Source organism: Trematomus bernacchii, unplaced genomic scaffold (assembly GCF_902827165.1).
Source record: "Trematomus bernacchii unplaced genomic scaffold, fTreBer1.1, whole genome shotgun sequence".
NCBI lineage: Eukaryota > Metazoa > Chordata > Actinopteri > Perciformes > Nototheniidae > Trematomus > Trematomus bernacchii.
In genome coordinates this window covers 9,542,163-9,567,437 of record NW_022987564.1, presented here as the reverse complement: position 1 = coordinate 9,567,437, position 25,275 = coordinate 9,542,163, and the positions used below count along the sequence as shown (strand labels likewise).

Below are 25,275 nucleotides of genomic sequence, written 5' to 3'. Positions count from 1 at the left end.
AAGTAGTCAGTTTAGCTTCGGTTGCTATGCTAACATCACCCATGTTATACCAGAGAAACTTTCATAACAGCGTTGTGATGCCAAACAGCGTCAATTCAGACTGACACACATTCACTTAAAGGGGACCTATCATGCAAAATGCACTTTTGTACGTCTTTTATACATGAATATGTGTCCCCGGTGTTCCAGAGAACTCACCAAGTGTCAGAAAACACAACCCTCTCTATTTTCCTCCATACCCAAATCTCTAAAAAAGGGGCTGCAACGGATCTGATAAAAACTGATCCAGATTTGAACACTTTCCTGACGTCAGGACGGTGGCGCTACGGCTATTGGGCCAACTCCACCAATCAGGAGGAGACAACCACGGCATTGCCGTTCGAAAGCGCTGGAGACGCTGTAGTACATATGCCAGGCCTCTAGATGGTGCTGTTGCTCACAGAATCAACCCTTGCTAAAACAGATCTAAAAAATGTCAAATTGAGCAAAATGAGGCATGGCTAAAATGCATGATCTGTTTGGTATTTTGAAAAAAAAAAAGTATAAATATGCCTTATATAGGTATGGTCCTACACTATATTATTCAAATATAGCATGATAGGTCCACTTTAAGGAGAACTGGGGATATGTATCAGCTGCTTGTGTCACAGTCAGACAGTGAATACTTTAGAGCCGTGTGAGCTAACCCGGAGCTAACGGGAGAATAAACTCCCGTGGAAGAGCAGCCAGCACTGCAGCGGTTGGTAAATGTCACTGAAACACATTAATAAACAATGAACCACGGCACTCTGGAGAAAAGTATAAGGTTGGAGAAGTCGTTATTTAATTTAATCTGGCTTCGTGTGATTAAAAGCAACACGATCATCGACCCGACGCAGTCCCCCGTTGTTGTTATTGTTGTGAGCTCCGTTGGGGAGAAAATCAGCGATGTAAACGGTGACGTCATGACGCAGCAGCGGCAGCTCTGGGCGGTGTGAAAAGAGCGGGAGCAGAAAAGGGAAACCGGAGCTGAACCAGAAAAGCTCTAGCTCGGAGCTAGAAAGGGAAAAGCGCTGGTGTGAAAGCCGCAAAAGTCAGGCTTTCAAAAAGAAAAGAAAGGAGAGAAAGAAAAGAGAGAGGGACTAAAGGGTGACAGTATGTCACCCAGTATTTCAAGAGAAAAGGTGGGTGTGGTCCATGAGTGGTGGAAATTAGTCTGTTAGCTAAGCGTAGTCCATTAAATAATAATTTTTATGTTGTTTTTTTTTACTAAGCTGACATTAAGTACTGTTAATATCTATATAGAAAATGCAGAGGTTTTTAATTTCACTGCTCTTTTAGCTGACATTTAATAAATGCAGGTAGATTTTTAGCAGCTATTCATACTAAATCAGTTGTCCCTCCCCCTGGTGCCAGGACCAGCAGATCCATCTCTAGGCTCAGCAGCCCTGTCCCCCCATAATGCTGAACCTGAACCAGCTTTTCTCCCAACTGAAGGAGGTGAGCAGCATTGTGTTGAATTACATGCCACTTAACATATCTGAAGGGAGACTGGAATACAATATATATATATATCAAAACAAAAAGCTAACATCTCATTTCAATTATACATTTCAAACACAGTATTTTCCCACATATTTAAGTTATATTTATTTGGATTGATGCATTCGTGTTGAGAATGTTCCATTCAAAAATGTTATTATTAAAAAGGCATTTACACCATAAAAGATGACTATTGGGATCTATTGTCAGGAATGTTAGTCTTATATGTATGGCCAGAGGGCAGGACCTATAAACACATTTACTACCCATTCCCAATACAAAACAAAAAAACAAAAGGACCTTTTGACTATGTAAATGTAGTCTTTTAAAAAAACAAAAACATTTACTGACTTTTTTGGATAAGTAATGTTGTAAAATTACAACCGGGGGCCTTACAGGGTTAAGGGCTATTGTTTATTGTTATTTACTTTAAGATGTTTATTCTTAACCAATAATTGAATTTAAAAACTCTTATTTAAATGATGTGTGTGTGTCTCTGTATTCCTGATGATACACTGAGAGAATGAGCTCATAGTGCTGCTGATCACCATAAGCTAAACAGTCTGTATATTGCATTACATTTGTATAATGTAAGCTTTGTTGATACTTTGCCTGTGGGAATACGAAAAAAATAGTTAGATATACTGAATATTATTTTATCTATTCCACCACTAGCTTAATCCCAAATAATGTAGAGGTGTGTTGTAGGTGCCTTAAATAACCCCTTATTTTATAGTGAGATGTATTTTTATGTTCATATAATAGTGATTTCAATGCCACCCCAAAATGATCACTGGTTCCATCCTGGCCACCCCACTGAAAATGTCCTGGCTCCGCCACTGTTGGAGTGGGCGGGCTGTCCGAGCGTAGAGAAACAGCGGCTCTCCCAAGACTGTCACTGTACAGTATTAACAAGACATAATGAGCTATTTTTCTTCGGGAATTTGTGTGCAATGTGTCTTTTATTACTACCTGACACTAGTATTCATTTGTATGTTTTTCGCTGTCAACTGAGTTTTTACCCCACCACTTCGTCGCTCGTTTGCTGGTGTATCATTCACAGATTATTCAGTGACGGACAGTTTATATCCATAGCTATTCTATTAACAACAGAGACATAGAGTTAGATGATTACAGCAGGATTCTCTTGATGTAAATGTGTTTTATCAAAATGAATGTGAGGATATATAAGTAATATTGTCACAGATACTTCCTCGGCTTGTTATTAAATAGTTGCACACAAGTATAGGTCGAATACATTCCTGCTGCCATTAAAAGTCATCAACATCTCAAAGTGAATCATTGATCATAACCACCTGGGTTCCCTAAGTGCAAGCCTTCTGTTTGCGCTAGCTGCAAGTTCTTCAATCGTTAACTTGTACATGTTATCAGGGGAGAGCGCGAACGCAGTCCCCCACTACCACAAATTATGCAGTCGAGATTCCTACATTTGAGGGATTCGTACAGGTCAGCGCAGCCGTCAGTGCAATGGCCGCGCCTCGCCGTAGGGGATCCACCTTAGTGATCATGGAGACCCCCCTGCCAGGTAAGTATGAGTTGTACCGGGGTGAGATGGGAAACCCATTCACAGACAAACCATGCTAACTGATGGTGTAACAATAAAAAAAATCTTGAATCAAGGGGAAATACAGAATTGATAAAAACCCTGGCTTTAATATAGAGGACACCCTTGTGTATGAAGGCTGGAAATTATTATTTGAGTTTTGCCTGAGATCAATTGGGCAATAAAACCCCATCATGCAATGCGGGTCTTCCATCAAACGAACCTTAAATTACGTTGCTTTTATTGGCCTCAATCAACAGCCTGAAAATGTAAATGAGTATTTAAACTTAATCGCACGGTTTTATCAAAACTTGTTCGGTTAACATTTGAACATTTCATAGGGAAAGAATTAAAAAATAACATTTGTTTTCACACATTTCAGTCACTTCCGGTTTCTTCGTCTACTCTAATGCTGGAGGCAACTGGCATTTCTGCTACTGACCCCTAGTGGATTGGAGTTCGAAACACATTCATCGGGTGTTATGACAACGTGTCAAGTCAACAGTTGCTATCAGGAAAATATGTTCCGTTGGAACAATGTGGATTAGAAATAAGAGCGAGAAATAACATCATCTTTTGGAATTTAAAAACACAACGTTTATTTCCAGGGCTATTGTAGACTACACTAATTCAAGTGCTATGTTGGCAACAATTCTGACTTAATTGTTCTTTAATAATCATTTAAGTTAATTCTACTTTGATAATTAATACATTTTCACATTACCACTGATACAGTTACTAGTTGTATAGTTTAATATATTATAATTCAAAATAAAGAATAAAATAATGAGTAATCTTTTTGTTAAATTACTTAACAGGACAAGTGGATGCTTAATGCATCTTTCATCCTTTATTTAAACAGTTATTCTCATTGACCTAAGGGTTTCTTATTCAAGGCAGACCTGTATACAAACCAATATTATATACATTTTTTACAGTAAAAGGGGCACCCATATTTTACAGACCTATATTATACCTTTTCAGAATAAAGAAAAGCATTGTAAAGTAATCTAACACTTGGAAGGAGAGTTATATGTTTGTTGTTTTTTCAATGTTAGTTTATATTATTCTTAATACTAAAAATTGAGCTTTGTTGTAGTTTGAGTTCAAATCAAAACAATGTGAGTGGTGGAAGAAGTAATCAGATCCAAAAGTCATTCAATAAATATAGTGAAGTAAAAGCAACACTATTTGATTCTGAACTGTAGTTGAAGTTTATAGTAAAATCAAATGGAAATTCTTTAATAAAAAACATTTATACAAGAAAAGCTTTTATTGTGAAAAGCGGACACATTCTGACCGGAAGTGTGACGTTTGTTTGCTGATACTTGGTCCCCTAGCTTGACATCATCAGTCAGGCTCACTCGGGGAATGTACATTGGCTGCCCTACGAAGTTTTCTGCAACAAATGTACGGTTTATTCAGAGATTGAGACAACGGTGTACACTTCTGTTGTGAAGTAAAGGGAGACCGGATGAAAACATAACGGTAAGTGTGTGTGAGATGATCTTTACTGCCAGAACTAGCTAACGGTTGGTTAATAATATCACACAGATCTCAACTTCCTCCTGTTCGAAGCTGACGAGCAGCTAGCAGTTTTTAGCTTTGTTAGCTTGTAAATTATCTTAAACTCAACATTGGGTTAAACCCTCTGCTGGCACCAGATGATGTTTTATGACTGTTAAGATTCTTACTTAGATAAACCATAGTGTCGATTTAACTGTGCGGTGGGTTAGCAAACATCATAGATCAGCTGGGCTGAAACTCTTTGGGCGACTAAAGTTAGGCACTAGCTTTCCTGCTAACCGAAACTGATTTGAGTTAGCTAGCATGCTAACGCTGGTTATCCAGGTGGAAATGTAAACACCATTTGGTTCTTCCTGTGCCGAGCGTCGGGTGAAACATTTGCAGCAGTTTTCCTTTTGTGAGTTTATTAACGTTGCCACTACTGGTAGAAATTGGGATTTTTATTAAATCTATGTGGGTTTTTTTTTTTCTTTAATGCGAAATAACGTTATTTTCTTTATCCTAATTTGTTTATAAGATTCAAAGGTTTTATTGTCATTTGCACAGTAGCTACAGTGTGGTTATAGCAATGAACATCTTAAGCCCCGGTCTCCTTAACAAATTCAACATAAATATATATAAGACCTACAAATACAAATATAGTACAAAAAGAAAGAGAATAGTACACGTGACCTATGTGCAAGTCATGCAGGAGAAGTAGACTATATACATGTTAAATAGAAGCAGATGAGCTCAAAACAGAATGTCAAATTAAATACTCTAAGAATAAAATACTGCTTATTGTAGTAATAAATAAATAAATAAATATATATGTGAAATGCAAACAGATGGATGCTTAAGGTTATGTAGGCACTTCACAGAGCTCAGACAAGAGATGGGGAGGTTTACAAACCTATTTGAATACAAATGGCAGAACTTGCTCTCCATAAATCATTGTAAGTGCTCCAGACAACATCATTAAAGTATAGTTTACATGTATATTGAGCTCATAACTTATATAAGCCACTTCGACTATAGTGCAAAGTCAGATCAGAGGCTGGTGACTCTAGCTACATTAATGTCCTGCTTCACAATGTAAAAATCAGGATTTTAAGGCTTAATATGTTATATAAGAGATAAAAGTAGGGTACGCAAATCCAAAAACTTGTATTGGTGTTGCTGGATATAAATAATCAACCATAGCGTCAAAAGATCCACATTACGTTTTGTTCTGACAGAGATCAGACCCATAGGTCAGACATTGTAATTTGTGTGATTCCTTATTATGTTCAATGCATACTAACAATTCAGTTCAACATCGGTCCCCCATTTTAGGTATGTAATCATTCTGATTAGTCTTCTTTTAAAGTTTCATTTGAGTTCATGTCTGACTGTAATTTCCTAGTACAGACACCATTCAATGAATGGAAATGTCTGCGTCATTTTTTTCTGTCATCACTTTCATAGCACAGTCCACAATGTTTTACTGAAAAGATAACATATCAATTACGGGCGCAGTACTTCCTTGTTTGATATCTGATCAAAAATGAATACAGTGAGTGAGTAAGAAGGCTTTGCTTTCTCCTAGCAGCCCTTTACTGTTAAAATTAAATGATGGTGTCAGACTTGAATGAAACTGTTATTGTGCTCTTAAGTTTATTCACATTTCTGGACCTGTGTTGAACGATATAACAACTCATGGCCAGTTTCAGTTAACCTTCAGTGGCGTCTCTCACCATCAATCGTGTTTTGAACGTTAATGACAGACATTACAAACAATATATTGTACTTAGTTTTACACACCTAACAAATAGGCCTTTTGTTTTGTTTGACAATTCGTTAAACTACATACCTGCCAACCTGCCCTTTGTACATTGCCATTGAGTGTACAGACCGAGTAATTGACTGATGTTTTACCAGGAAAGTCTTCCCCCCCCCTGTTTTCCTATAGTTGTAAACCGAGTTGAATTTTAGAGAGCCATAAACTGATTTTAGTCAACCATTCTTTCAGTCTTTCCTGAAGCGTAGCCAAGTTTTTGTCAGTAAACACCAGTCGTCTGCGTACAGGAACATGTCACGTTTACACACCTCTTTCATGTAATTCATTTAGGAACAACGAGGGGCTGATCATATTCCCTTGGGGATCTCCGGGGTTTAACAAAAGGACATCAGAGTGATGGTCAAATATTTGTACCTGCTCCCTACGCGACAAATAGCTTTCTTCACAACAGGTTTATTTAAATGAAAACCTGAAGAATGAAGAATGCTGCTCTTGTTGTATGTGACCCAAGGGCTTACGTTATCACCCCCACCCCTAGTTTACTCATATTTTAGATTTACCCAGGAAACATTTTCTAGTCTGAACTAGTTTTTGGTTATTTGACCTACCTGTGCTAGGGACAACATAATGATCACACTACACATTTACAAATTACATTCCCTACTAACAATGGAATAGATCTGATATGTAAAACTCCTTATTCAAATCATTTCATTTGAAACTGTATTTGTGAACATCCCCCTTCTAACTTGGTTTGAGTGTAACATTGACTGACGGCCAGACAGCTGCATGTGACAAACACGAGACCCATGGGCTGTCAATCGAAACTAAACATTTGTTTTTTGTGCAATAATGTGTACATGCATGTTAACTCGTCCTGACTTTTACTTGATAAACGACCTGGCAAACATTTGTGCACCAGGGACAGATAACAACATTTTAACTTCTTTCTTGATTATGGCTTTTCTTCTTTCACTTGTGTGCATTACGCAGGGAGGAACAAAACCCTCTTCTGAACAAGATTTAACAGTGTATATTTGTGCTTTCGTACTGCGGTCTTAGAAGTAGGAAGTGCATACAGTAGTGTAACGACCTCTTTGCCAAATAATCAAGCTGTAATCGAAATGAATGGCCAGCAGCCTTTAGACTTATATACGGTCCATATCAGTATCAGCATAGACTACCTTCTAAATGCAGATGGAAAAGGGGATCTCCCATCGACCACAGGGGCAAACAGAAGCCATTTTTTATTGCTGTCTCCATGGTGCTGAATGGAGAAGTGGAAAAATAATTCAACTTCACGTTTTAACTGCTTTTTGACCTGATCAGATATTTTTATACCGCATAGAATTGAGCTACCTAGGCATGGCTTCTCCAGCTGCATGGTTAGTTTGACTGCCTCCTCACAGGGAACCAGATAAAGTGGAAAAGTACCGTGCCCTGATGGCTGTTAATCTCACTGTTTTGTAAATAGCGTGAAAGAAGCCTCAGAGGAATTCACTCGACTGCCTCCTGTTCTCTCTCTTTGTTGAACTACAGACATTATTATTATTTGAATACTCTGGCTGGCAGATAATAGGCTAAACAGAGCTTCATTAAGCTACAGGGTTATTGAGATGTCCAGCTGACAGAAAGTTGGCCTACACCTGATGAATGCTTGGCTCGGCAGTCTAACAATAACTTATTTTCAACTATTAGTTTGCTTCAGCAGAGGGATGGTGTCTCGTGTTTCAGACAGCAGTGACGGTTGAGAAAGAAAACTGAAATATTTCCTCCCAATGTCATTTCATGTGAAAAATATGTAGCTTTTGTATAGCGTTTGTCATGCAGCCTGTTCCTCTGTCTCAAACCATAATAACTGAACGCATTGTCATGATCAGGAAGTCTGTCGTCCAGCTGGAATGTCAACGGAAATTAGCGTACGTGATGAATTTTATGCAGGAGAGCCCTTTGAGACTCACATTTCCAGGAGTGGAAGCTCATTACTGTATGTGGGATTTCTTTGATGGTAGGCATAGGCTACCATTTTCACAAAACCCCGGGAAACCATCATCTTCCAACCCTACATTTGGACTGCACCATAAAGAAATGCAGCATGGATTCCCTTTCAATACACTCCCACCTGAAAGACAAACCAACTCAATTACACTGATGATGGGCACCTCCATAGTTTCATTATAATCAGGAATGTGATAAACTGGAGGTAGCTCAACCACAGCTTTGTGAAAAATAGGACAAATGGATTAGAAAAAGACCCAAAGTCCAAACCACGCACAGGAAATAACAGAGCCGAATGATGGTTGTTTAAACTACCGGACTATGCTGACATTTTCCAGAGACATGTAACACATTTGTTTTGATAAAGGTTAACTATGAGGGTATGACCGTGATTGAAAGATTAGAGGTCGGTCCAGCACACTGAAAAATAATGTCAATATAAGTGTGTTTGTCATGTGAATATAAAATATTTTGTTTTGGCTTGTATATTGTCTTCGGATTTGAATAAATCTCAATTATTTATATTGGCCCCAAAAATCCAGTAACGGTATGTATTTTATAAAAAGAGAGAAACTCATTTTAACCAAGTTATTTAAGTTTCCTCTATCATGCTACAAAGTGAAACCAGATTACGCAAGTCCTTGAGTTTCGGCCTGACGTAACATCATGAACAACTGAACAGTTACTATTAGCTTTGGCGGAAATTTAAAGTACATTTCACATTGAAGTTACATCCAGAATGTGTTTAAAACTAAATATTGTACACTGTTTATCTTTTGATATCACTATATGGGCCGGTAATCATTACTTTTGTTTGTTTGTCATTGTATTTGGGGCTGTAAAACCCTTTGGATTCGACTGTGGCTAGGGTTGCAAAGGGGCGGTAAGTTTCCGGTATGGGAACTTACCGGAAACTTACCGCCCCTTTGCAACCCTAGCCACAGTTTAGGGGGTGTGGTCTCAATAGCCATGCAGTAAGCAGTGTGCTATGTGCATGTGATTGAGGAATGGCATGGATATTCAAGTGTACTTGAATGGCATCTGTTTGTTTTAGTCAAGATTATGCTAAAATATACTTTCCCCAACTATATTTAAGTTCCCTATGAAGAGCCAACCTTCAATTTTGAAAATTCCCATGGAAAGTTTCCATCTATGAAAATCCCCGGAATTTTGCAACCCTAACTGTGGCACATCTCACTGGTGGGTGCCGATATTTTTGAAAAAAAGCTAGATTTTCACATAATAGGATATATATTTTGTTAATGGGGAAAGAAAAGCAGTTTCATCTGCAATGGGGACACTGTTTACTGTTGCCTTGTTTTACTATCGCTATAATCCCTCTGTCTGCACGGGTAATGCTAGCAGCTCAGTGGAACATTTTAGCGTGAATATTCAGGAAAGTATGTTTCTGTTTATAGCTTATTAATTGTGTTGAGATGTATTTATGAAACAGGGTTCAACGGGACATTTTGCAGTCACAAATATGTAACATAAAACGTTCCATTGCAATTTGGTTATGCACCTAATTGTCTCTTTGCTAAATTGCAGGCAATGGGAACCTGGATTTATTTAGTTTATTGCGATGGAAAAGCCAACATGTCATTGCTTTGTGGTCTAGTGGGCCGTACTTGTTAAAAACACCACCACTGCGACCCCAAGTGATACATTTTGTTACTATTGTTTTCCCCGTCAGTTGTGACACATAAATGATAGTGTGACTTCTAAAGACGTTCAGCAACCTTGCACTGACCTGTCTCTGCAGCAGAAAACCGCACATTTTAAATGATACTACAATGGTCTGATTTGTAAGAGTTGAAGGAAGGTTGAATCTGGTTTGTTTCTGCCTCTGTGGGATTCCTGCCCCGGGGTTGTCTCAGGAACTGGGACACCGTCTCAGTGTGTGAGCCGCGGTTGCATGTGATTGCCTTTGGGAAACACAACTTGAATACATGCTTGTGTGTGTGCACAAACACAAACGCACACACTGACCGCAGTCACACGGAAAGTCCAACTCACTCGGAAGGCTTTTCCAGTTTGATTACACCTTGGGGGTGTAATTTCACATTCACTTGTGGGTTGCTTAAAAATTCCTCCTCTGCCTTGTTAAAAATGTCCTCTCGCTCACATGACTTGGCTATTTGACCCAATACATCATCAAGCTTTGTTACGATGTGGATATATAGTGCTGGGCCATCACTTTGGCCTCAGTGGAAGCTATTTAGATACCCAAATGGCTCTGGAACCTCCTAAAAAGCAACTTCCTACTTGACTATATAGAGGATTTCAATCTGAAATGTTACAAATGTTGCCGGATAATGTTAAGCTCCCATTTCACACATTACAGGCTGCCGTTTAAAGCCACATCTCTATACTCAATCTTTGAGCATCACTGTTGTGTCATTATTTATCAAGGGAGATCTATTTAGAGTCATGACACACCTCAAGGAAGTCACACCATCAAACTGGCTGATTTGTCATCTCTCGTCGCCTCACCCACTGGTGTTTAGTGGTGCTTACATTTCAGATGTCATATGCAGGCTTGCCTTGGGTTTTAAAAAGCAAGTCTTAAACATTCAGAACGAGCAATTAAAACACATTAGTCTTTACAACCTGGCTAATGGTTTAATGTCATGCAATTATGGTTTGACTTTTTTTAAATTGTAGTTATCTTTGGTTCACAAACATTTAGGTTACTCTGCATAAAATGTACTTGTATGTTGAAGTCAGCTAAATATGGCTGCATAGTAACATCTAGCCCTTTCTGCATCTCAAGATCATGTGGGTTTAAGTTTTCTGCCTTTTAGATAATTGATGATATATGGTGTTTCTTTGTTAAAATTATTCCATAACCTTCTGAGAAAGGATATTTCACACAGCAAGTACCCTCTATTTAACGAGCGAGGAAAAGGTATTGTTTTAAGTATTACCTAGTGGCAAATTTGAGCTCTATTAAGAAAGGAAAAATGACGCTGGCAACTCAGAGAAAACCCCTTTATCCAGAGGACTCAGCCGAAGGAGACGTCTCGTGAGCTTGTCCCACCCGTCATTGAAACTGCAGTTGTGTATTTGTCTGGTATCATGAATCCAAAGCGGCTCTACTACTTTAAGTGTTGTTTCCAAGACTTAACAGCCCTGAGCCCTGTTATCACCTTTAACATAAGAACAATCTCAGTGTTGATACTTTGAATATACCATCGAACATGGTGAAAGGACCAGATGTTTACACTGCGCATGCTTAATAGCACTCTCTGTATTACAGAGTGTAAACCAGGGGTACTCAAACTTTTTTATTAAAGGTCCACTTGTGAACTTAATACAAGGTCACTGGTCCGGATCAATGCCAGTAAAGTCCCCCCCCCCCCTCCCCGGAGCGGTGAAAAGAAACTGAAATTAAGAAGCAGTTTCTTACGGCGCTCTATGCATGAGGGGGTTTCCCGACATGTCGTTGCAGTAAATTAAAGGGTGTTTCATGTTGTCGTTGCTGTGGACCTTCTTAATCTACCTTCTTTGGGGGCCCCCTTCTGGTCCAAGCACTTGCCTGTCGGCAAACGGCGCCCCTGTACACACACACCCATTCAATACACACATACAGTATGGTGGCTTGAACTAGTGGGAGAAATGGCACTGTTTGTCTGTAGTCAATGCTTTGAACCTCGGCAAAAAAGGCATTAGAAGCATTAGAAAGTCAAGGTAAACTTGCGGTTAACTTGCGGACACAAGTAAATATATATGCACGTTCATTCTCACACAATGATGTACATTAATTTATCAGAATCAGAATATATATATATTTTAATTTTAATTTAATTTTTTTATAATGGGACACAGGGTTCGGTCCGGATTGATTTGCAGTTTGGTCCGGAGTTTGAGAAGCCCTGGTGTAAACTATTAAAGGGAAGTTTCCTGTGGTTTACAAGTAGTGAGAAGTTAAACAATGATATATACAATATCAATGTTGGAACAGCAGTAACATTGTTTTGAAAGAACTAATAAACCAACATGGTAAAAACATGGTCAAACTATCGACTCCAAAAGACATTGTTTTTCAATAACATCTCATGGCCCTCAGCTACAGAACCTCTTGCTGAAGTCATCCATTTGCTTTGCTCTGTTGTTTTCCAAATGGGAGATGATATGGACAACGGTGAGGACATAAATAAAACAAACTGTTACTCCACTTCAGCTGGGAACACATGACAAAGTCATAATAACGAGATTAGGGCATGGTGATTGATTATAAAGTAGATTTTGACCTGGGTTGCAAAAAAAAGGTCCACTTGAAGAATAAACAGACTTTATCTTCTGAGTGCGATGGTTTAGCATTGAAATAGCTTATTTCCCAACTGAGACTCTGACAGGGAGATGCTGGAATTCAACTGTTAAGAAAACTATCTTTTTACATCTGGAATATATTGGGATAAAATAGCAATGCAGACAATGTTGCATTTTTGAAAACAATATAAATAGTGAGATTGGCACTCGTTTTTATTTTGCTTCCTCCATTACTTTGTCTCCTAAGGTACGAGCTAAAGGTAGAGATATTTCAAACGAGTACATTCATTAGCATAAGAGGATTCCTCTCAACATTAGCGAAGCCTGAATAGGACCACACCCATTAACTGTGTTGATTCATTTCTGCTTTAAATGTACGGCTTCAAACTGCAATTCTTCACATCCACTGCCGGTGCACTTGTATACTGCAGTAAAGATCTTATGCTTTAGTTGTTCGTATCGTGTAAAATAAGAGCATGTGGAAACACTTGAAGCGAGGTGTGGCTACTCAAGAGGCAAACTAACACAGCTGTGGCCACGTCTGAGATCTATGATGGAAAAAACAAAAGATTTGTCTTGTTTTGTCTACACATGACTAATACACACTCCTGGGAAAGCTTACAGAGGTTTTATGTAAGCAGTCTCACATTCGAGATGATGCGCCTAAAAAAAAGTGCCTGAAGGAAAATACTTCATTATCAAAGGGATGGCCTCTCCTTAACACACAACAACTCTGATAGCTGTGCTGTCTCAGGTTTTGCTGTATTTTGATTGTTGTTTAGTTGTTAAGCATTTTGAATCTTCCGAATGTTTCTGTTTTGCCGCATTCATTAAAAGTGAATGGCTTCAGATTTGGCTCTGTACCTGATTTTCTCTTCCTTTTTCCCTCTCTGTCAGGTTGGTGTCCTACATCTGAACATCTGCATCCCATCACTGTGCTGTCAACCAGGGACGGACCACACCACAGAATTCCACACCTCCTACCAACCTCCAGCCATGATTTCCTAGCCAACAGCGGCCAAGCCCCCTTCCCCTAAACCATCCTGTCCCTCTTTCCATCCTCCACCCTCTCCATGTCCTTCATCTCTCCTGATGTGCTGCTCTCTGGTCGTACCATCAGCATCCCTTCTGTGGTGATGAGCATCATGCACCAGCAGCATCATGGCAGCACGGGCTCAGAGCGAGACCTTCACTCTGTGGCCTCCTCTGTCAGCCTCCCTTCAGTTAGAAAGACCCCCAAAAAGCGCCGCCTGTCCCTCCACGCACTCTTCAGTCGCCGCAGACGACCCGACCGCGACCCCAAGCGCAAGTCGAGGCATCTGCAGACGGCAGCTGCTGCTGCTGCGGAGGCTGTTGTCGTCGCAGAGAGCGTCCCAGCTGAGACTGTCCATGAAAAGACGTCCTCCCTCTCGGCGCTGGCCGCGGTGTCCACTTCTTCGGTGTCAGGTTCTTCGTCAGACACGCTGGAGTGCCCTCTGTGCCTCCTGCGCCACGCGCGAGAGCAATTCCCCGACATCATGACCTGTCACCACCGCTCCTGCGCAGACTGCCTGCGACAGTATCTGCGCATCGAGATATCTGAGTCACGTGTCAACATCTGCTGCCCCGAGTGCACGGAGCGCTTCAATCCCCACGACATCCAGCTGATCCTGGGGGACCGCGCCCTCATGGAGAAGTACGAGGAGTTCATGCTGAGGAGGTTTCTGGTGGCTGAGCCGGACTGCCGCTGGTGCCCGGCCCCCGACTGTGGGTAAGAACCAGAGCTGAGGAATTAGAGAGGAAAATCCTAGGATCAATTACCGTTGTGTCATTGGGGGATAGATGGTGACCTAACAGAGATGTATTTAAATCTAAATGTTGAAGATTGATAGTCTTAGTTAAAGAGGATAACATAGGGCTGTGCGATTATGGCAAAAATCATAATCACGATTATTTTGGTCAATAATTGATATCACGATTATTAAAAACGATTATCCATTTACTTTGAAAACATCCATATATTGAAAAAAAAAAAATTGAACAGTATGTTTTTAACAGTTGATTACCCTGAACTTTAAGTATAATTCAACTGAAAAACCAATAAAAAAAATAAAAAATTACATTTTTTTTTTTTTTTTTTTATAAAAATAATAATCGTTTTATTTCGATTACATTGTTTTCGTAATCGTTGCAAGCCAAAATCGTAATCGAGATTAAAATACGATTAATTGCACAGCCCTAGGATAACATAACATTGTCTTTAAGATACATTTAAAACAATGTGGCAGCCAGGTGTAACTCAAGTTTAGGAACGCATCTGAACTATTCTTCATATTAAGTGTACTCCACCTCACATTCATGGCAACAAAACAACAAGGAAACGACTTAAAAAAATAAATAAAAAAATCTCTACTCCAGTTACCTGAAATGTGCTTGATGTTTGATACATCCAAAAATAACACTGTGAGAAGCTACAATAAGGAAACGTCAAGGCTGAATTCTGGCCTTTTGAAGTTCTCCAGTTGCCCGAGATAAAAATAACTCGAGCTCTAATAGATCTGTTTGTCAGCCCGATGAGTCAGATCGAAACAACGTGAGGAGCCGGTGATGAAGAGGCCTATTGTTAACACACACCATGCCTGGAATTGTTTTACACCACTAAATATTTGACACATATTTAACATCATTTTCACCTTTAGAAAATGATTCACAGTAATGAAACAAAGCTGCAAAAAACATTTACAGTAACTCAGGGTAAATGATTCATTCATCTGAAAAATGACTACCACACAGAATAAGAAAGAGGAACATAACAAAAGTGAAACGGGTAAAAACTGGATAAATGGCCAATTACTAAACGTGTATTGAAATTTGAAGTTTTTAGCTAGAGTTCATTCGACACATGCAGCCACATCTCAAATAAAGATGTTTCTGAAACTGTTGATTCTCTGAGGGAGGGAGAATGTGTTGTTCTGGTTCCCCTCTTTCACACGGAGGTGACGGGTGAGTTTCAGGTCAGAGTTCTGTATATTTAGAGCTGGTTGGGATTCAACAGTTTGCTAACATAATGTTCTGTGTGCTCGCTGCGGTACGCCCCGCTCTACCTGTTGTTGACCGCACCGGGACAACCACATACGCAGCATAATCTAATCTGCTCATCCGCGTCTATTCGTTTAATTAAGGTGTAAAGAAATCATGTAAACGGCTTCATAGTGATTGGGAGCAGTTACTAACTCATTTCAGGCTTTTATTGTTGGTTACAGTTTCTCTCTGTCCCTCCTTCTGTCTCCCTCTCCCCCTCCCTCTCCTCTCTGGGCTTTGTTTCATCAACACTGCCGACCCTGTCTGTTTGAATAATGGCTCTTTCATGAGACTTTTTCAGCTCATCTTGCTCTGTCGTCTAATCACTTCAGCTCTGCCTCACTGTCACAGTCTCCGCCGGTTATTGCTGCCGCTCTAAATTGTTGTATAATAACAGCCGCAAGTTATTGGGCTGCGTTTGTCCGCTCAGCAATTCTCAAACGCAGGAATCCTCCGAACAAACCGTAGACATAGAGAGGTTAATAATGTATTTGTTTGCAGTGTACTGTCTGGACTTAACAGTGGTGTCATACATAGTTTAATGGTTATACCAAAAGGTCCATTTGGATGTGTTCCCTTCCACTAGGGCTAGGGTTAGGGTTAACATTAACATTTGCCGTCAGTTTGCCTCACTGAGGTGTGAGTGGAGTCTGGCTGGAAACTGTCTAGACTCCCTAACCTCTGTAGGTGTACGGTGCCCACACACACTTCCCCCGATGCTAAACTGCAAAGTGTGTCAGTTTGTAGGGAAACATTTTACAAGCATTTTAAAATGATGCCGTGACGTCTGTTACCACGCATTTGTTTTCTGTTTCCTTCACCGTATCATAGTAGTAAAGTCCACCCTTACTCTGCTTTTTCCAACATTTACCTTGTTTTCTTTGTGAGGAGAAATCCAATGTAGAGTTTTTAATTATTACAATTTAGGCTTTTAATAAACCTCATCTCTTTGCTCTACTGTAGGGTATATTGCCTGAAGTTTGTTTTTCATTCTTTCTGCCCATTTGATGCATTCTTTACATCCTTCAAAAACCTTAACGTTGTGAAATCTCAGCACATGAGAAACACAATGAGCACTTATTATTTATCTCCCAAGTAGGGCAACAACTATTGATTTTTTTTTTCATTGTCAATTAATCTTCAGCCGATGCCCAAATGTATTCTGACTTAGCTTTAATCGTTTTTCTGCGAACGCAAATAAGCAGCTCCATCTTGCTGCAGGCTTTGCTTTACAGAATTACATTTATAAATAAAGATATTGGAGAACGGTGTTTGTTCACAGAATTTGAGTTGATCCCCTTAGGGTTTCATTCAGGGAGCAGATTCAATCATTTACCCAGTGATATCCAATTTAGTCCAGTTTGTTTGTTAGCCTGAGTGTTTGTTTTTCCTTTTCATATGTTTCACATTTCCCCATGATAACCCTGCTAGGGGCGACTGAATGTCTGCAACCATCTCAGGGTTTAGCACAGGTTGTCATACTTACTTTATTAAAACATCAGGTGCTCTCCTTTATCCTTTCAACAAAACCATTGTTACTGTGTCATTGTTTCCATAGCACAAGGAAATAGTTGGCTTTTGTGTCAGCAAGAGGAAACAGTTGCTACCATTCATTTTATTATTACACCGATAATAAAGTAATTATTTGCTCAACTAATTGTGTTGGGCTATAAATGGCTGCCTGACCAGTTTGTCAAGTTGTATATAATTTGCATGTTTATTAAATCAAAACAAATGTTTGACTTTGTCCAAGTCGTGCCATGTAATGCTCAATAAAGCTGCCACTGTTATGACTGATGAGGGTACTATGGAGACTTGCAGTCATGCAGAATTGATTGTGTCAGTCCTGATTTGTTTAATCAAAAATAATCAGGTTATATTGATGTGTTTATGTAACAAACACTTTTGAGTTGTTAGATTTAAGATTCAGTAGTTTATTATAATTTCAACATCCTTGACTGTCTTAGTGAGCATACTTACAAAAAACTAAATAATGCAAAACATCAGGACATAATACATAGGTATAAAACAGATATAAATACAACAATCATAAACCAAATTGGTAAAATAAGAATCAAACACAGAAGACCATAGATAGGACACTGGCATCTGTTGGAAAGTAAGCAGCATCATCATTGTATTCAAGCACAAGTTTTTCACTTCTACTATTTTCATTTTTAGCCCTGATGACCCACAGTGTTTTGCTTAAAATCCACTAGCAAATACAAACCACCCTTTTGTGTGCATCTGTTCTCTCTCTCAGTTATGCAGTCATTGCGTTCGGCTGTGCCAGCTGCCCAAAGATCACCTGTGGGCGTGAGGGCTGCGGGACGGAGTTCTGCTACCACTGCAAGCAGCTGTGGCATCCCAACCAGACATGTGACTCCGCACGGCAGCAACGAGCCCAAAGCCTGCGGTTGAGAACGTTCAGGTCCTCCTCCCTCAGCTACAGCCAGGAGAGTGGAGCCGCAGGTAACTCACAAATACACTTCTGACCGTGTCATGCTCACACATCTGTTCCTTCAGCACACCCATCAGTTTCTTCAGCCTCAATAGAGCTCCAACAATTAGTAGACTTATAGATTTGTTCATTGACATTCAAATAATCGGTAACTATTACAATAATCCATGAATCATTAAGGTACTTTTCAATGCAAAAATGCCCACCCTTTAAAGGTGATGATTTCCATCTTTTCCCTGTTTAATATTGGGTTAAAGTGATTCTTTTTGGGGGTATTGACCTAATAAAACAAGACATTTAAAGACATCCCCTTTGAATTTGAAACTGGTATTGACATATTTGCTGACATTTTATAGAACAAAGGATTCATTGATGAGTCATATATATTATACATTTGTAAAGATACTATTGCAATAGGCCACAGTATAGAATATGCACAATAAATATTCCCCAAAACACTGTATGCCTAACGCTTCTCTTTCTTTCACATCAATCAACGCTCACTAGGGGATGACATCAAGCCGTGCCCTCGCTGTGCCGCCTACATCATCAAGATGAATGATGGGAGCTGTAATCACATGACCTGCGCTGTCTGCGGCTGCGAGTTCTGCTGGCTCTGCATGAAGGAGATCTCTGATTTACACTATTTAAGGTGAGACAAATGTCCAGCAGCAAACAAAACCGTTAAATAACACTCAGTAGGTACTGCAGTTGTGTTTGCGTCAGCGATTTCTGCCTCGTGAATGTCTGTTCTTTGGACTGACAGTCTTCAAATGTGTCGAAGAACAGATAAAAAACATCTACGGTATATAAATGAATAACTTTCAGAATGGAAAACCATCATTCCAGGTGCTGTTTTTACTTCTTCTACATTCCTAGTTTCATCCCTTTTATGTTGGGCGTGATATACACTCTTAATTTTTTGACAACCCATTTCCTGTCTCCCTCCACTCCTCTCAGTCCGTCAGGCTGCACCTTCTGGGGGAAGAAGCCGTGGAGCAGGAAGAAGAAGATCCTCTGGCAGCTCGGCACGTTGGTCGGCGCCCCCGTGGGCATCGCCCTCATCGCCGGCATCGCCATCCCCGCCATGATCATTGGCATCCCAGTCTACGTGGGCAGAAAGGTGAGAGCGAGCAGCCGAGGAATAATATGGAACTAAATATAATCTAAATAATTTGTTATCACCAAAATCACCTCGCAATCAGGACATATGGTGTGGTTTTCACATTTTCTGTGGTATGAAATCTAACCTTTTGCTGCACAACTCATCAAAACATTGTTAAGAATCCCTCCATTTAATTCTTCTAAATAAAAGTGTTTAGCCTTTTGAATTTCTGTGTCACAGTTGCCAAGAAGGTGATTTAATTCAAAGGTAATTAAAAAACGATTTCCCTCTTCAGATCCATAACCGCTATGAGGGCAAAGACATCTCTAAACACAAGAGGAACTTGGTAATTGCTGGCGGGGTGACGCTGTCTGTGATCGTGTCTCCTGTAGTTGCAGCAGTCACTGTCGGTAAGAAATAAGAAGTTTCCCCTCCTTTCCCTTTTGACTCTCTTTCCTTCCCGATCCGTTTCTCCACAACATTTAAAGTATTAGAACGTTTCTTCTTTGTGGGTCACATGTAAAAAGCTGTAAAAAAAACATCATCCGGTTTAAAGATAACCCCCAAAATGTGTACAATGCCGGTTTTTCTGCTTTCAACGTTCTAAACTAATTTTGATATATTTCTATATAGATTTCTTCAAAATGCTTTAAACTGTTTACCATTGAGCCCAGATCAATCTTCTGCTGTTAAAGTGTGTGTTGACACGGTTTTGTGCAGGCATTGGTGTCCCCATCATGCTGGCGTACGTCTACGGAGTTGTCCCGATCTCCCTGTGCCGGAGCGGAGGCTGTGGAGTGTCTGCTGGGAACGGCAAAGGGGTGCGAATCGAGTTCGATGACGAAAATGACAACATAGGGAGCGGGGCTGCAGCCACAGGTGAGCATCTCTATAACAAAAGCATTGCCACTGATTTCTTACGGACTATGCAGAACATTTGAGGTGGAAGTACTTTCTACCACCTCTGCAGTCTTATTCACTTCTTTTGTCAGTCTCTCCATTTATTGTAAGTTATTCTGTTTAATATACTTTTAAATAAGGAAAATGTTCCGTCCTGTCATACACTAACTGTAGACTGGTTCATGTGGAATTATCACTGGCACCTGAATACATATTAACAGCTTTTTAGCAACCATTACATCAATATTTGTTGGAGCTGTGTGCTGACACATTGGTACTCCTAAAGTCTGTGACTTTGTGTGTACACATGGATTATTCATAGCTCCCAAAATGCCAAAAGGACTGACGGGAGTTTGAGTTGTGCAGCGGTGTGAAATGACTGGCGTACATGTCATTATTATTGGTACATTCATCTTGTTTTACTTCTCGCACAGCACCTGGATATTAAGTAAATGCCAGCAGCTTTTTATCAACCATAACACAAATATTTGTGGTAGGTGTGTGCTGGCATATTCGTTTTTTTGCCAATCTGTTTGGCTTACAGAATTCCCCCTACGTTGGTCAGTGGCTTTGTGTGTACATACAAAGAGTCATTCATTGCATGAATTGCCAAAACTGTTTCAGTTGTGCAATGGTGTGAAATGACTGGTGCAGTGTCAGTTGTTTTTCCTGTCATCGTGTGTTTGTCACTGTCAGACTTACTTTCCCGGGAGGTGTTTAGGGAGACTAGGCCTATACCGTATGATAATTATGAGTCCAAATGACAGCAGGGACTTTGACCTTCCCAGGGAAATAAAGTGTGAGACGTGTTGACACTTATTCACACATAAGAGTTAATCAATCTGTGGTTCCAGCGTGAATTTAAAACTGATGAAAGTCAGTGAAGTCATTGATGTGACTACAGAAAAATAAACTTTGTTCCATGACACAAATATCATTTTTGGTTGCTGTTGTTTTTATCTAGGGTAGCTTGCCGAAATTCGTCTTTACAGCCCAATCTTTATTTGGTCCTTTTTAACCTCACTTTTTTTTGACAAATAGTCTAGACATAACTAATGTACCTTCTTTGTCAGTCAGAAGCTTCTCTTAATGATCGAAATGACACTCCCTGTCGCCCCTTTTCTCCTCAGACACAACCTCAGTGGCAGAGACTCGGCTCAACAATCCCAGCCTGGGAGATGGAGCGAGTGTCGGCGGCCTGACGGGGCTCAGTGTCAGCGGGAGCCACATGGAGCGCTGCGGCATGAGCTCCACGCAGCGAGACAACATGAGCGACAACGCCAGCACCACGGCCCTCGCTGGGACCAGCATCACAGGAAGCCTCTCTGGCAGCTGCTACAACAGGTGATAAACTGGACCTGGATGATCGCTCCATAGACATAAATGTTTAATGAGAAAAACGTAGCATTTGACCGGCAAATAGCACATACTTTATACAATTCATAGTGCACGATTTTACTCTTTGGTATGGCTTAGTAAATACATTTCATGGTATTGTTCTCTGATACTGGTTAAAGCAAACTTTCTGTGACTCACTGAGACATGAGAAATGATTTCATATTTTGTTTGAATTGTCATTTCCAGGATGGAAGTGCAGGCTGATGTCCAGAAGGAGCGCTGCAGTCTGAGCGGTGAGTCGGCCACCGTCAGTCTCGGGACAATCAGTGACAACGCCAGCACAAAAGCCATGGCGGGATCCATCCTCAGTGCCTATATGCCTCTGGAAAGGTCAGTAGACCCCTGCATCTCTACCCTCTTTTAAAAATGTATACCTGTCCTAGTTTCTCTAATACCTTTAGCCCTGTGGTCAAGTGCTTGTTTGTCTGTCTTTGACAAAAAAAGGACACTAAAAGCACATAAAAAGAGTTGATTCATAATGAATATGCAAGTAAATATCTTTGATAGAAAAGTTGTTCTACTAGATATTATTATGTATTCCTTCTAAGTAATAAAACCTTCTATATGTTTTGCTATTTTGAAGCACATTGAGTCTGTGTTGGTGCATGAAATTCGCTATATAGATAAACTTGACCTGTACTAAAAGGATTTCTTCTTGTTATCTTGTTTTGCAGAGACAACAGTCTGGATGCTCAGGCAGACATAGAGTCCAAACAGCAGAAGCTGAGGCACTGCAGCGTCAGCAGCAGCCTGGATGAAGCCAGCTGCAGCAGCACCCCCGGCCTCAAAGGTGCTGCGGGTGGTCCCTGCTCCTGCCCCTCCACCAGCTGCTGCGCGCAGCACGAGAACCACTGCTGCCCCTCGTCCCCCTGGTCAAAGGAAGCTTCCACATCAGGAGGCAAGAAGAGCCGAGTAAAGCTTTGGAAACGAGCCAGCAGCAGCAGCAGCAGCAGAGGAGACATGAAGATAAACGAGACGCGGGCGGACATGGACGCCCAGCTCCTGGAGCAGCGCAGCACCAACTCCTCAGAGTTTGATTCTCCGTCTCTGAGCGGCAGCCTGCCCTCCGTGGCCGACTCGCACTGCAGCCACTTCTCATCAGAGCTCAGCTGCTCCGACCCTGAAACCTCAAGACCGGCTCATGCCCCCTGCTCCGCCCCTACGGACCCCCGCTCTCATCACCACGCCACCACCTTCAGTGACGTCACCATCGCACCCATGCCCGAGGTGGAGAACGACCGCCTGGAGCATTATCTCCCTCACAGCAGCAGCGCAGCCTTCACCCACCGCCTGCTGTCCTCATCCCCCCCTGCCTCGCCGAAAGAGGGGAGCAGCGGGATGTTTCTGTACATCAGTGAGGAGGGGGGAGGCGCCTGCGCAGACTCGGAGCCGGAGAAGGACAAGAAAATAAAAGAGAGCGTCAAGAACACTGCCGTGCAGCCTGTAAGCCCTACAAGGACCCGCAGTATACAAACAGAGATCTAAAGGATGTTCTTCAGGTGTAAGCGGTGTTACCACTTCCCCACCATGCATTCTGGGAAGCCTTTGGCTTAAATGTAAGCCAATATGTTTAAGGTTAATTCTATTTTTACTTGCTGAAGAGGCAGCCAGGAATATTATGTGATTGTCAGTCTATACTGAGAGGGTCGAGGTCTACGTTGGAGAGAGATTTGTGAAAACGGGAGCAGGTCAAACAGATCAGTGGTTTCTGTTCTGTCACTGAAGACAGAGGTTTTAGTGAAGGTGTCTAGTGGGGGAGCTGAATGTATGTGGACAGGTTGTAAAGTAGGTTGTTAATGTTTTCATCAGAGTCTGACTCCTGAATGATGTTCTGAATCCAAGCTCCATGCAGATCTTATTCTTTTACAAAAAAAGCAGATCCTGGAAATGTCTGATATTCTTTGATTAGTAAATTGAGCTGCTATTTGAAAGCCTGAACCCATCCTCCCGTGTGTCATCGGCACAAATGTGTTTTGCATGAATCAGGGATGGATATGTGATGGTCACTGTGGTCCACCGCTGTGCCGCCACTTCATTCTGTGACTTCTTAAAACAGTCTAAAAAAAACAGCTAAAGGATTGTTGAACCTAAGAGGGACCAGTCCATTCAGTAGCACATTTTATTTTTCCATAATCATCTATAAGACGATTTGCTTTTCTTTCAAATGTGACTCCTGTATTTTTTTTTTCTGTGCTTTTGTCTTTGCCTATTTTTATTTTCCATTTTGGGAAAGTCTGTTTTAATGTTGAAACCCTGTTTTGGGTCCAAACCTTGAGTATGACCGGATGGGAATTGTGTTGATGAGTTTAAAGTAGCCATTTTAAAATAATGTGGATTTAAGACTGTCCTTCACAAACCTCTGTCTGCACTGTTAAATGTTTATTAGTGGTTTGCACGTGTGCAAGTCTTCACTGCAGTATTTAGTATACCATGGATTTATGAGAGCTATATTAAAGAAAGGGAATTTTAAAGAGAACTAAGGAAAGCCCAATTTCAAAAATATAACAATGTAGCCTTTTTTAAAATACTTTAACTTGTTTTAGTGATCCGTCATTAAAACTGGAAAGTCAACCAAACAATGTTTTTGCAATAAGGAAATTAAGCTTTTGAATAACTAATCAACAGTGTAACTATATAACAGCTCTGATGTACTGAGTATTTGAGCACACACATCTGTCAGTGGTTTCATGTTCAGTAGTGAATGTATGATGATAATAGGATTACATTTTTGATTCTCCCTCGGTAAAATCAACATCAAAATATAATTTTTGATTCAGAGCCTTGAGTGTATTTTAACTACAATGTGTTAAGTTGTCTTTCTTAAATCATTGCAAATGAAAAATGCAAATAATTTTATATTTGTTGGACCCACAGTGCCTTTTGGAGAAGAAAAATCCTTTGTACAGTGTTTTTACTTTCTTTTTATTTCCTCATATATGTCTTCAAATGATAAACATAAAAATCCTGAGAGAATTTATCGTATTTTCCCTCATAAAATGCTCGAAATGTAACTTGATACGAAGTACTGCCCCTACCCTGAGTGCTAACGCTAGCTGTCACACTAGCATGCTTAGCTGACCAAAGACTCGGGCCATTAACCGGGTTTTGGACCAGTCATTTAAAACTAACGTCCAAAATGTGTGTTTTAGAAATAATATTTTTAAAATGTTACCCTAAAGTAGCCAAAGTCAGTTCACCTGTGTTTATAATCAGCTCCTGTTGGAAATAAAAGCCTGTTTATCCAAAGCAATGAGCATTTTGAGTATCAGATGTTGTTGTGAATTGTCATCCTCACTACAGATTACTTTGCTCTGATGTCAACCTGCCGAGCTCAGCAGGAGCTGTGTGGGAGGAAAGAGTCGCTCATAGAGAAGTGGTGTCAACTCAAACAGTGTTGGTGCACCTCAAAAGCCTCCAGCTGCAGGATATTCCAGCCCTGTTAATGCCCCTGTGTTAAATAAAAAAGCCAGTTAAGTTTCTGTGAGTTTTATATTATTATTTGCCAGTCTATTTCTGACTTGGTCAAAAGAAAACTCCTATTTGATAAAGTATATATTCCCTAACTAATTGCTTTATAATGTGCATGTTAATGCATATCCTTACAGAATAAAAATCTCAATCAAGCTTGTTGTCTTTGTATTTTAATTCTTCATGCTGACTTTCGAGTTCATGACGCTGTGATACGTTCTTAAGATTCGAGAGATGATCAA

At 40.4% G+C, this 25,275-nt stretch overlaps 2 protein-coding genes and 1 non-coding gene across 3 annotated transcripts in view; 2 read left to right on the top strand and 1 right to left on the bottom strand.

Moving 5' to 3' along the window:
• LOC117477754 (general transcription factor II-I repeat domain-containing protein 2B-like) overlaps window positions 1-13,678 on the top strand; it is a 29,434-nt gene extending 15,756 nt beyond the window's left edge. Inside the window, exon 4 of the mRNA XM_034124496.1 lies at window positions 13,539-13,678. Within this exon, the coding sequence (XP_033980387.1) occupies window positions 13,539-13,678 (140 nt within the window). The remainder of the gene's footprint in view (window positions 1-13,538) is intronic.
• On the bottom strand, window positions 2,911-3,075 carry LOC117478488. Its single transcript, XR_004555452.1, has one exon. It is a non-coding gene; the product is annotated as a U1 spliceosomal RNA (small nuclear RNA).
• Window positions 4,432-25,189, top strand: rnf19a (ring finger protein 19A, RBR E3 ubiquitin protein ligase). The gene is made up of 10 exons (XM_034124645.1): window positions 4,432-4,573; window positions 13,539-14,391; window positions 17,965-18,173; window positions 18,670-18,814; window positions 19,123-19,285; window positions 19,563-19,677; window positions 19,988-20,146; window positions 21,298-21,511; window positions 21,752-21,895; window positions 22,240-25,189. The coding sequence occupies exons 2-10, from the start codon at window positions 13,715-13,717 to the stop codon at window positions 23,048-23,050; spliced, it is 2,637 nt and encodes an 878-aa protein (XP_033980536.1). The 5' UTR covers window positions 4,432-4,573; window positions 13,539-13,714; the 3' UTR covers window positions 23,051-25,189.
• The last annotated feature ends 86 nt before the right edge of the window (window positions 25,190-25,275 follow it).

What these genes read in the sequence shown, in the direction of transcription:
- rnf19a (XM_034124645.1), top strand. Translation starts at nt 13,715, where the DNA reads ATGTCCTTCATCTCTCCTGATGTGCTGCTCTCTGGTCGTACCATCAGC. An exon ending in TCTGATTTACACTATTTAAG is followed by an intron (nt 18,815 to 19,122) that starts GTGAGACAAATG and finishes CACTCCTCTCAG; the next exon opens with TCCGTCAGGCTGCACCTTCT. An exon ending in GCCTATATGCCTCTGGAAAG is followed by an intron (nt 21,896 to 22,239) that starts GTCAGTAGACCC and finishes CTTGTTTTGCAG; the next exon opens with AGACAACAGTCTGGATGCTC.